At 44.3% G+C, this 13,528-nt stretch overlaps 1 protein-coding gene across 2 annotated transcripts in view; it reads right to left on the bottom strand.

Moving 5' to 3' along the window:
- Positions 1 to 13,528, bottom strand: part of LOC106569686 (neurocan core protein) — a 105,712-nt gene that overhangs the window by 33,136 nt on the left and 59,048 nt on the right. For both annotated transcript variants that reach the window (XM_014141247.3, XM_045694358.2), the window contains 5 exons: positions 9,976 to 10,290; positions 6,528 to 6,677; positions 6,343 to 6,432; positions 6,010 to 6,212; positions 5,716 to 5,869 (listed from right to left, as the gene is read on the bottom strand). In XM_014141247.3, the coding sequence (XP_013996722.3) occupies positions 5,716 to 5,869; positions 6,010 to 6,212; positions 6,343 to 6,432; positions 6,528 to 6,677; positions 9,976 to 10,290 (912 nt within the window). The remainder of the gene's footprint in view (positions 1 to 5,715; positions 5,870 to 6,009; positions 6,213 to 6,342; positions 6,433 to 6,527; positions 6,678 to 9,975; positions 10,291 to 13,528) is intronic.

Below are 13,528 nucleotides of genomic sequence, written 5' to 3'. Positions count from 1 at the left end.
AAAATGGGTCGTGGATGGGTATTCCAGCATGACAATGACCCAGAACACACGGCCAAGGCAACAAAGGAGTGGCTCAAGAAGAAGCACATTAAGGTCCTGGAGTGGCCTAGCCAGCCTCCAGACCTTAATCCCATAGAAAATCTGTGGAGGGAGCTGAAGGTTCGAGTTGCCAAACTTCAGCCTCGAAACCTTAATGACTTGGAGAAGATCTGCAAAGAGGAGTGGGACAAAATCCCTCCTGAGATGTGTGCAAACCTGGTGGCCAAGTACAAGAAACGTCTGACCTCTGTGATTGCCAACAAGAGTTTTGCCACCAAGTACTAAGTCATGTTTTGCAGAGGGGTGAAATACTTATTTCCCTCATTAAAATGCAAATCATTTTATAACATTTTTGACATGCGTTTTTCTGGATTTTTTTGTTGTTATTCTGTCTCTCACTGTTCAAATAAACCTACCATTAAAATTATAGACTGATCATTTCTTTGTCAGTGGGCAAACGTACAAAATCAGCAGGGGATCAAATACTTTTTTCCCTCACTGTAGCCCCCCTCAGATCAGACCTATGCCCCTCCTGCCCACCCCATGCCCCACACTCCTGCAAGAGGGCCGCAACATGAAAGACACACATACGCCCAGGCCATGAGCAGGCAAACAGGTCCAACGCCCATTCTTACACAAGTCCAAGTCAATGGCATATACCAGATGCTCAGCAGGCTCCGCTCACACTTACTGGTCTGAGGCCAAACCACACGACTAACAACGTTGGACACTTTATGGAACACAAAGCCTTAACTATCTCATCCTGGAATATCCAAGGCCTGAGGTCATCTGCTTTTGGCCTAAAGAGCATGAACCTGGACCTCACCAAATAACTTAGAAATACAGACATTGTCATCCTACAAGAAACACGGTATAGAGGAGATGGATCCACTGGTTACCCTCTAGGTTACAGAGAGCTGGTAGTCCCATCCACCAAACTGACAGGTGGGTGGTATAGAGGAGATGGACCCAGTGGTTGCCCTCTAGGTTACAGAGAGCTGGTGGTCCATCCACCAACTGACAGGTGGGTGGTATAGAGGAGATGGACCCACTGGTTGCCCTCTAGGTTACAGAGAGCTGGTGGTCCCATCCACCAAACTGACAGGTGGGTGGTATAGAGGAGATGGACCCACTGGTTGCCCTCTAGGTTACAGAGAGCTGGTAGTCCCATCCACCAAACTGACAGGTGGGTGGTATAGAGGAGATGGACCCACTGGTTGCCCTCTAGGTTACAGAGAGCTGGTAGTCCCATCCACCAAACTGACAGGTGGGTGGTATAGAGGAGATGGACCCACTGGTTACCCTCTAGGTTACAGAGAGCTGGTAGTCCCATCCACCAAACTGACAGGTGGGTGGTATAGAGGAGATGGACCCACTGGTTACCCTCTAGGTTACAGAGAGCTGGTAGTCCCATCCACCAAACTGACAGGTGGGTGGTATAGAGGAGATGGACCCACTGGTTACCCTCTAGGTTACAGAGAGCTGGTAGTCCCATCCACCAAACTGACAGGTGGGTGGTATAGAGGAGATGGACCCACTGGTTGCCCTCTAGGTTACAGAGAGCTGGTGGTCCCATCCACCAAACTGACAGGTGGGTGGTATAGAGGAGATGGACCCACTGGTTACCCTCTAGGTTACAGAGAGCTGGTAGTCCCATCCACCAAACTGACAGGTGGGTGGTATAGAGGAGATGGACCCACTGGTTGCCCTCTGGGTTACAGAGAGCTGGTGGTCCCATCCACCAAACTGACAGGTGGGTGGCATAGAAGAGATGGACCCACTGGTTACCCTCTAGGTTTCAGAGAGCTGGTAGTCCCATCCACCAAACTGACAGGTGGGTGGTATAGAGGAGATGGACCCACTGGTTTCCCTCTAGGTTACAGAGAGCTGGTAGTCCCATCCACCAAACTGACAGGTGGGTGGTATAGAGGAGATGGACCCACTGGTTACCCTCTAGGTTACAGAGAGCTGGTGGTCCCATCCACCAAACTGACAGGTGGGTGGTATAGAGGAGATGGACCCACTGGTTACCCTCTAGGTTTCAGAGAGCTGGTAGTCCCATCCACCAAACTGACAGGTGGGTGGTATAGAGGAGATGGACCCACTGGTTTCCCTCTAGGTTACAGAGAGCTGGTAGTCCCATCCACCAAAGGAACATTGTACATTTGGCTTGAAATTCAAAAGGAAATTATTTGAACAGAGAAAAATGTCCTCCTGTGTGCTACCTATATCCCTCCACTAGAATTCCCATACTTTAATGAAGACAGCTTCTCCATCCTGGAGGGGGAAATCAACAATTTCCAGGCCCAGGGACATGTAATAGTCTGTGGTGACCTAAATGCCAGAACTGGACAAGAGCCTGACACCCTCAGCACACAGGGGGACAAACACCTACCTGGAGGTGACAGCAATCCCTCCGCCATATACGCCTCTAGACACAACTATGACAACATAACCAACAAAAATGGGTCACAACTCCTGCAGCTCTGTCACACGCTGGGCATGTATATAGACAATGGTAGATTTAGCGGGGACTCCTACAGTAGGTACACCTATAACTCATCTCTTGGCAGTAGTACTGTAGACTACTTATCACTGACCTCAACCCAGAGTCTCTCAGAGAGTTCACAGTCAGCCCACCTACACCCCTATCAGATCACAGCAAAATCCCAGTCTACTTGAGCAGAGCCATCCTCAATCATGAGGCATCAAAGCCAAAGGAACTGAATAATATTAACAAATACTATAGATGGAAGGAAAGCAGTGGAGAAAGCTACCATAAAACAATGAGGCAACAACAAATTCAATCCCTTTTAGACAACTTCCTGGACAAAATGTTTTACTATAATAGTGAAGGTGTAAACTTGGCAGTAGAAAACCTAAACAGTATATTTGACCTCTCAGCTTCCCTATCAAATAAAAAAATGTCAAGCAGACAACCTAAGAAAATTAACAACAATGACAAATGGTTTGATGAAGAATGCAAAAACCTAAGACAGAAATTGAGAAACCTATCCAACCAAAAACATGGAGACCCAGAAAACCTGAGCCTACGCCTTCAGTATGGTGAATCGCGAAAACAATACAGAAATACACTACAGAAAAAGAAGGAACAGCACGTCAGAAATCAGCTCAATGTAATGTAAGAATCCATAGAATCTAACCCATTTAACCCACTCTGGCATCTTCCCCAATATTTGTAACCAAGGACTGATCACCCCAATCCACAAAATTGGGGACAGATTTGACTCCAATAACTACTTTGGGATATAAGTCAACAGCAACCTTGGGTAAATCCTCTGCATTATCATTAACAGCAGACTCATACATTTCCTCAGCGATAACAATGTAACTGAGCAAATGTCAAATTGGCTTTTTACCAAATTACCGTAAGACAGATTTCAAAAAAGCTTTTGACTCAATTTGGCATGAGGGTCTGCTATAAAAATGTATGGAAAGTGGGGTTGGGGGACATTATAAAATACACAAACAACAAGTGTGAGGTTAAAATTGGCAAAAAACACACACCTTTCTATCCACATGGCCATGAGGTGAGACAGGGATGCAGCTTAAGCCCCACCCTCTTCAACATAAATATCAACGAATTGGCAAGGGCACTAGAACAGTCTGCAGCACCCGGCCTCACCCTACTAGAATCTGAAGTCAAATGTCTACTATTTGCTGATGATCTGGTGCTTCTGTCCCAAAACAAGGAGGCCCCACAGCAGCACCTAGATATTTTGCACAGACTCTGCAAGACGAGCACTGACAGTAAATGTCAGTAAGACAAAAATAATGGTGTTCCAAAAATGGTCCAGTTGCCAGGACCAGAAATTCAAATTCCATCTAGACACAGTTGCCCTAGAGCACACAAAAAAACGATATAAACCTCAGCTTAAACATCAGCGCCACAGGTAACTTCCACAAAGCTGTGAACAAGCTGAGAGACAAGGAAAGAAGTGAATTCTATGGCATCAAAAGGAACACAAAATGTAACATACCAATTAGGATCTGGCAAAAAATACTTTAATTAGTTATAGAACCCATTGCCCTTTCTGGTTGTAAGGTCTGGGGTCCGCTCACCAACCAAGATTTCACAACATGAGACAAACACCAAATTGAGACTGCATGCAGAATTTTGCAAAAATATCCTTCGTATACAACGTAAAGCGCCAAATAATGCATGCAGAGCAGAGTTAGGCCGACACCCGCTAATTATCAAAATCCAGAAAAGAGCCGTTAAATTCTACAACCACCTAAAAGGAAGTGATTCCCAAACCTTCCATAACAAAGCCATCACCTACAGAGAGATGAACCTGGAGAAGAGCCCCCTAAGCAAGCTGGTCCTGGGGCTCTGTTCACAAACACAAACACTCCCCACAGAGCCCCAGGACAACAACACAATTAGACCCAATCAAATCATGAGAAAACAAAAAGATAATTACTTGACAAATTGGAAAGAATTAACAAAAAACAGCGCAAACTAGAATGCTATTTGGCCCTAAACAGAGAGTACACAATAGCCGAATACCTGACCACTGTGACTGATCCAAACTTAAGGAAAGATTTGACTTTGTAAAGTCTCAGTGAGCATAGCATGCTATTGAGAAAGGCCGCCGTAGGCAGACCTGGCTCTCAAGAGAAGACGGGCTCTGTGCACACTGCCCACAAAATGAGGTGGAAATTGAGCTGCACTTCCTAACATCCTGCCAAATGTATGACCATATTAGAGACACATACAGTGGCTTGTGAAAGTATTCACCCCCCCTTGGCATTTTTCCTAATTTGTTGCCTTACAACCTAAAATTAAAATAGTTTTTGGGGGGTTTGTATCATTTGATTAACACAACATGGCTACCACTTTGAAGATGCAAAATATGTTTTATTGTGAAACAAACAAGAAATAAGACAAAAACAGAAAACTTGAGCGTGCATAACTATTCACTTTTGGAACGTTTGTGAGTGTAATGTTTACTGTTCATTTTTTTTATTGTTTAGTATCTATTTCACTTGCTTTGGCAATGTACACATATGTTTCACATGCCAATAAAACACTTTGAATTAAATTGAAAGAGAGAGCGAGTGAGAGAGCAAGAGCGAGTGAGAGAGAGAGAGAGAGAGAGAGAGAGAGAGAGAGAGAGAGAGAGAGAGAGAGAGAGAGAGAGAGAGAGAGAGAGAGAGAGAGAGAGAGAGAGAGAGATACCGACCACAGGAGCTGGAAAGAAACCCTTTATTAGAATAATGAAATAATGCAGAAAATCAATGTCTAAGGTTCCCTTCTCTGTTAAACATTTATGCCTGTGGGTTGAAAGGGGCCAGAGAACATATCTGTATTAATGAAGCCTAGACTACTGAAAAGGCCGTCCTTATTGAATTACCACCCAGACAGTTTTTAACCCAGACAAACATTCACACCCACTCACAAACACACTCTCTCTTTCTCTCTCATGTTCACTGTGTTCCTCTGTAGCTCAGTTGGTAGAGTGTGGCTCTTGCAACATCAGGATAGTGGGTTCAATTCCCTGGCCCACCCGTATGTAAAATGTATACACGTGTGACTGTAAGTTGCTTTGGATAAAAGATCTTTAGTCTTTTGCAAAAAATCTAAATGATGATACATTACTCTGTAGCTGTAAATCTCAGTATCCCAACCAAAATAAAGAAATAAGCACTAACCTGGAGCAGGAGAGCCGGTGGGTACAGCCACACTGTCTGTCAGAGTCCCTGCTGCACTTCCCTTTCTCTCCCCCTCTGGACTGTCTGTTCCTGGGGTACCTTCTGCCAGGTAGTTCCACGGCTTCCACATGGACTTCACTATCTTGGCCATCACCTTTAGACAAAGGCCACCATACACCCAATACAATGAATATACTGTACAGTAAACAATACTAGGGCCAAAAACGTGCCAATATGCCAAAGTACTTGATGATTCAATACTTGTAATAAACGGATGTGGTAAAACTGACCAACCTTTCTGTGAGCTGGGGTCGAGGGTGATAGTTCTTCCTGAGTGGTAGTACTTGAGTTGGGGCTGGGTGTAGCTGGAGGTCTGAGGAAAGCTCCAGAGTCAGGGTCCATGTCTCCCAGGTCTCCCCAGGCTAGTGAGCTCTCTCCTGGGCTCAGCTGCAGGGTGACATACCCCTCAGAGGACTCTGAGGACCAGGGATCTGTGGCTGAGAAGACAAACATGCTGAATTACAGTAACAATAAACAACCAAAACAACCAGTAACTTTGGTCAAAAGTAGTGATCTATATGGTTACAGTAATAGGGTGTTATTTAAGTTGCAAATAATGTTTCTTACAAGAGTGGGCCTCTTCCTCCAGATCAACCAATCCGGTCCAGTTTGAAGGTGTGAGGTCATCAGATGGTGAAAGGTTACGGCTCTCTGTGACTACGGGAGAGAGAGGAGGATTATTGATAGAATCAGAATAGAATAGAAAAATAGAACAGAAAAACATGAATCTATCCATTCATCTCCAAACCCACCAGTGGTCGGTGTGCTGCTGGTGGTCTCAGTAGCCAGGGCAGGACTGTCTGTTCCCAGGTTGTCCGAGTGGCTGGAGCCGGCCAGCTGGCTCCAAGGCTTCCACAAAGATGTGTAGATCCTAGAGATGGGGCCTGGCTTCTTCACGTTCCCTGTGAGGCACAATGAGAGTCAATGAATGACTAATTCAGTCCAGCTTCATTCTGAATGATTAATTCAGTGCAGCTTCATTCTGAATGATTCATTTAGTTCAGCTTCATTCTGAATGATTAATTCAGTGCAGTTTCAATCTGAATGATTCATTTAGTGCAGTTTCAATCTGAATGATACATTTAGTGCAGCTTCATTCTGAATGATTAATTTAGTTCAGCTTCATTCTGAATGATTAATTCAGTGCAGTTTCAATCTGAATGATTCCTTTAGTTCCGCTTCATTCTGAATGATTCATTTAGTTCAGCTTCAATCTGAATGATTTATTTTGTGTAGCTTCATTCTGAATGATTCATTTAGCTCAGCTTCAATCTGAATGATTTATTTAGTGTAGCTTCATTCTGAATGATTCATTTAGCTCAGCTTCAATCTGAATGATTTATTTAGTGCAGCTTCATTCTGAATGATTCATTTAGTGCAGCTTCATTCTGAATGATTAATTCAGTCCAGCTTCAAACTAAATAATGGAAACACATTCCTCATGCTTTAGCTCAAGGAGAAAGCAGACAGATGTCCAAGTTAAATCACATGCCAGTAAACATACGATGAGACCATAAGGAATTGTAAAGTATGCATGCACAGGAGAAGCTAAAAGCCTATGAATGAACAATGACCAAGAATGTACAGACAGTATTTACAATAAATTCATGTCTAATAAGGAATAATCTCTCTCCTCCTTCTCTCACTAAAGCCCTCTTTCACTTCCTAGAAGTATATCCAGCAGTACCCTTCTAAAAACGAGACAGGTTAAAGGCCCAATGCAGCCATTTTTATCTTAATATCAAATCATTTCTGGGATATAACTAAGTATCTTACTGTGATAGTTTTCAATTAAAATGGTCAAAAAGAAACAAAAAAATAGCTTCTTAGCAAAGGGCAATTTTTCCAGCAAGAATTTTGCTAGGACTGTCTGGGAGTGGGCTGAGTGGGGAGGGGAAAACTGAAAACTAGCTGTTATTGGCAGAGAGTTTTGGAACTCTCTTTCTTCAAATCAGAAGAAAGAGAGTTTATTGGTCACGTACACAGTTTAGCAGGTGTTATAGCGGTGCAGTGAAATGCTTATGTTGCTAGCTCATAACAATGCAGTCAAATGTCTATTAACTAATTCATTAACTAATTAACTGCCTGGTGATGTCACCAGGCAGTTACAGGCAAAAACTCCATCCCACCAAAACAGGCTGAAATTTCAGGAGGTCTTTTTAAACAGCTGTTAAACTAAAAGGGCATTATCATAATTTACACAAAGTGTCGAAATACATATAAAACACAGGAAAAGCATGTTTTTGACTGCACTGTGCCTTTTACATCATCAAGAACAAAACCCATGTTGCTATCGTTACGTCCATGAAAACGCATGTCATGGTGGGCAAAAGTGTAGTCATGGTTACTTCACAAGAAATCAATTTGAATGACATGAGCTAAACTACTTCTATGCTTGCTTCGAGACAAATAACACTGAAACATGCATGAGAGCACCAGCTGTTCTGGAAGACTGTGTGACCACGCTCTCCGCAGCCGATGTGAGTAAGACCTTTAAACAGATCAACATTCACAAGGCCGCAGGGCCAGACGGATTACCAGGATGTGTACTGCGAGCATGCACTGACCAACTGGCAAGTATCTTCACTGACATTTTCAACCTCTTCCTGCCCAAGTTTGTAAACCAACATGTTTCAAGTAGACCACCATAGTGCCTGTGCCCAAGAACACTAAGGTAACCTGCCTAAACAACTACCGACCTGTAGCATTCACATCTGTAGCCATGAAGTGCTTCGAAAGGCTGGTCATGGCTCTCATCAACACCATTATCCCAGAAACCCTAGACCCACTCCAATTTACATACCGCCCCAACAGATCCACAGATGATGAAATCTCTATTGCACTCCACTCTGCCCTTTCCCACCTGGACAAAAGGAACACCTATGTGAGAATGCTATTCACTGAATAGCTCAGCGTTCAACCCCATAGTGCCCTCAAAGCTCATCAATAAGCTAAGGACCCTGGGACTAAACACCTCCCTCTGCAACTGGATCCTGGACTTCCTGACGGGCCAGGTGGTAAAGGTAGGTAACATCACATCCGCCACGCTGATCCTCAACACAGGGGTGCGTGTCCCCCTCCTGTACTCCCTGTTCACTCATGACTGCACAGCCAGGCACGACTCCAACACCATCATTAAGTTTGCCGATGACACAACAGTAGTAGGCCCGATCACTGACAACGACGAGACAGCCTATAGAGAGAAGGTCGAAGACCTGGCCGTATGGTGCCAGGACAACACCCTCTCCCTCAATGTGATCAAGACAAAGGAGATGATTGTGGACTACAAGAAAAATAGGACTGCTCGGCCTCCGACCTGAAGGCACTACAGAGGGTAGTGCGAACGGCCCAGTACATCACTGGGGCCAAGCTTCCTGCCATCCAGGACCTCTATACCAGGCGGTGTCAGAGGAAGGCACAAAAAAATTCAAAGACTCGAGCCACCCTAGTCATAGACTGTTCTCTCTGCTACCGCACGGCAAGCGGTACCGGAGCGCCAAGTCTAGGTCCAAGAGGCTTCTAAACAGCTTCTACCCCCAAGCCATAATTTTTTAAAATTGTACCTTTATGTAACTAGGGAAGCCAGTTAAGAACAAATTCTTATTTACAATGACAGCCTAGGAACAGTGGGTTAACTGCCTTGTTCAGGGGCAGAACGACTGATTTTTACCTTGTCAGCTCTGGGATTCAATCTAGCAACCTTTCAGTTACTAGCCCAACGCTCTAACCACTAGGCTACCTGCCGAACACCTAATCAAATGGCTACCCAGACTATTTACATTGACCCCTCCCCCAAACACTTTTACACTGCTGCTACTCTTTGTTGTTATCATCTATGCATAGTCACTTTAATAACTCTACCTACATGTACATATTACCTCAACTAAGCGGTGCCCCCCGCACATTGACTCTGTACCGGTACCCCCTGTATATAGTCTTGCTATTGTTATTTTACTGCTGCTCTTCAATTACTTGTTACTATTATTTCTTATTCATATCCATATTTTTTTATAACTTGAATTGTTGGTTAGGGGCTCTTAAGTAAGCATTTCACTGTAAGGTTTACACATGTTGTATTCTGCACATGTGACAAACACAATTTGATTTGATTTGATTTGACAAGGTGATTCAGTAGAGATGGTCCGGTCATCATAGCTACACCTTGATCACTTGGAATCCAGATCTGGACTTCATTCTCACCTCTGTAGCAATAGGCGTCATAGAGTGGTATGGTGTCCGTAGCATTGGCTGATACGCTGCTGGTTGTGGTTCCATTGGTGTTGGGTACAACGGTCCGGACCCCTGGCTGGTCCCCTCCACAGCCCTGCCTGGGCTGGGTGATAGGGTAGCGGACACTGCCGTCAGAGAGCCAGCCTGGAGCACAGACGTCCAGCCCTGTCCTCCAGGCCAGGTAGAGCTGTCCCACCGTGGCTAACTGTCCCCCCAGGGAGACGCAGCGTTCTGAGGCAGAGGACAGAGACAGACGCCCTGGGACCCAGGAATGAAATACCTCACCTGGACAGAGAGAGACAGAGAGACAGAGAGAGAGAGAGAGAGAGAGAGAGAGAGAGAGAGAGAGATAGAGAGATAGAGAGAGAGAGAGATAGAGAGATTACCGAACTGGCATGGAGGGCACGTGCCCTGATAACATATGAACATGTCAGTTGTGGACCCCCTGGAAGTCCCCCCCCCCCCCCCCCACAGAGGATAGCATCATGAACACGGCGGTTGAAGGCCCCCTTGAGGTCGGGGCCCTCCCCCAGATAGCATATGAACACATCAGTTGATGTTCTCTCAGACTCATGGCAAAATGTATAGAATAGCTTGAGATTAGCTATACAACTGCACATATATCTGTCTGCCCCATGGCAAAATGTGTAGAATTGCAGGAAATTCACTGTAAAGATATCCTACAGTGATTGTTGAAATGTTCCTGTTAAAAAGTGTATATCCCAAGTAAAAATACAGCAAAATACACACACTAAAGGATAGAAAAACATGTTTTGAACAAAATAGTGTTCTTTAGACACAACTGCAAACTTCAAGGAGAAAGACATTCAAAGAGTTGGTCAGATGGAGTTGGTCTGATGGTGTTGGTCTGATGGTGTTGGTCAGATGGAGTTGGTCTGATGGTGTTGGTCTGATGGTGTTGGTCTGATGGTGTTGGTCAGATGGAGTTGGTCAGATGGTGTTGGTCTGATGGTGTTGGTCTGATGGTGTTGGTCAGATGGAGTTGGTCTGATGGTGTTGGTCTGATGGTGTTGGTCAGATGGAGTTGGTCTGATGGTGTTGGTCTGATGGAGTTGGTCTGATGGTGTTGGTCTGATGGTGTTGGTCAGATGGAGTTGGTCTGATGGTGTTGGTCTGATGGTGTTGGTCTGATGGTGTTGGTCTGATGGTGTTGGTCAGATGGAGTTGGTCTGATGGTGTTGGTCTGATGGTGTTGGTCTGATGGTGTTGGTCTGATGGTGTTGGTCAGATGGAGTTGGTCAGATGGTGTTGGTCTGATGGAGTTGGTCTGATGGTGTTGGTCTGATGGTGTTGGTCTGATGGTGTTGGTCTGATGGAGTTGGTCTGATGGTGTTGGTCAGATGGTGTTGGTCTGATGGTGTTGGTCTGATGGAGTTGGTCAGATGGTGTTGGTCAGATGGTGTTGGTCTGATGGAGTTGGTCTGATGGTGTTGGTCAGATGGTGTTGGTCTGATGGTGTTGGTCTGATGGAGTTGGTCAGATGGTGTTGGTCTGATGGAGTTGGTCTGATGGTGTTGGTCTGATGGTGTTGGTCAGATGGAGTTGGTCAGATGGAGTTGGTCTGATGGGAAGTTGTGATGTCATCAGCCTATTGAGAACAAAAGAGGAAAAGCCACCCCTCACTTGTGCTTTGTCATGACTGACCTGGACCACCTATTGAGATGATGGTTAAGTAAATCAGGTGTTAAATTAGGTGAAAAGGAGACTGGAGTGCTACTTTACAGTTTTTTACAATCACTTTGGCACTAATTTCAGAACCTTGATGTCATTTTTCAAAACTCTAGACACAAAACTCACAACCGATGATCAAAATGAATCAACATTTTTCAAAACTCAACACTTTTTCCAATTGCTTGGATACAATACACATATAGCTCAGATCATTTGTTCATTGAACTAAAATCACCTGTTCAAAATGACACAACTTAACATAAAAGTACTACCATTTCAAAATGCACTTCACACATCTGAGATGACTGTCTATTCATTTCATTACAATGATCTAACTATCAATTGATTCAACTGCTCAAAATGATAGTAACTGTTGCATTGCTCTTAATGCATAGTTTTATGGAAACTGACAAACAATATTCCATGTTTAGATCATGAAAGGTTCAGGATAATGAGATCCATTGACACCAATTACCATGGAACATCAACCAATTGGACTACATTATCTATGGATGTAATATTTCATCATCATTCTTTATAAGACACTGTTTCTATGGTCCCATGTACCACTTTTCCAGACCATGTTTTCAGATTTGACATTATTGTACTCTCACCACTCTATTAGGTACACCTATCTAGTACTGGGTAGGACCCCCTTTTGCCTCCACAGCAGCCTGCACACCACTGTTTTAAACGACTGTTATTTGAGCATTTGTGGCCTTTCTGTTAGCTTGAATGAGTCTGGACATTCTCCTTTGACCTCTCTCATTAATAAGGTGTTTTTGCCCACTGAACTGCCTCTCACTGAATGTGTTTTGTTTATCGCACCATTCTCTGTAAACTCTAGAGACTGTAGTGCGTAAAAATCCCAGGAGGGCAGCTGTTTCTGAGATGCTGGAACCACCATGCGTGGCAAGAACAATCATACCACGGTCAAAGTTGCTTAGATTATTCATCTTGCCTGTTCTAATGTTTGGTAGAACAACAACAACTAAATCTCTCTACTCTATATACTCTATATATTGAGTTGCAGGCAGGCACATTATTTGCTGTTCGAAGGAGCAGCCTATTTGCGTTAACACGCAGGTGTACCTAATAAAGTGTATGTATGCAGGCCCTTGTAATTGCTTTTGTGGTCAAAGGAATAGCAGGGGACAAGCACCCCTTCTGAGAGGTGGTCGTGGGCCTCGTTTGAGAGGTGTGGGGAAACGTGGTAGAGGACAAGGCCATGGACCAAGACAGCGGCAGCAACAGCAAAGAGTGTCCAATGAAATCCGAGCAATAGTTGTAGACCATGTGGTAAATCATGGCATGACAATGACTGAGGCAGCTACAATGATTCAACCAAACCTCAGAAGATCAACCGTGGCCTCAATCATCAGAACTTTCCTCAATGAGAACCGGTAAATCTTCAGCATGCACTAAACATTAGGCTACTCTCAATTGTCAAATGACTGTATACTGCATGCCAATGTGTACCACAGAGTAGGTGATGTGACTAAATGTGTTCTTATTGTAATTTTCCCTGCAGAATTGAGACTAGGCCAAATAGGGGAGGCAGAGGCAAAATTCTGACTGACCAACAAGAGCGGGCTGTGGTCAATTTGGTTCGGGCCAGAAATGATATTTGCCTTACAGAAATTCGACAGCACATCTTGGACAATGACGACATGTTCAAAAATGTGGAAGCCATAAGTTTGCTGACTATTCCACGCATGCTGAAAAGGCACCAGGTGTCTCTAAAACAGCTATACCGTGTGCCTTTAGAAAGAAATGCAGACAGAGTGAAGCAACTGAGGACTGAGTATGTTCAGGTATGTTCAGTTTCAAA

This window comes from Salmo salar, chromosome 14, assembly GCF_965601325.2.
Source record: "Salmo salar chromosome 14, fSalSal1, whole genome shotgun sequence".
Taxonomy (NCBI): Eukaryota; Metazoa; Chordata; class Actinopteri; order Salmoniformes; family Salmonidae; genus Salmo; species Salmo salar.
The sequence above is the reverse complement of the archived record's forward strand: the minus strand, read 5'-3'. Positions and strand labels throughout refer to the sequence as shown.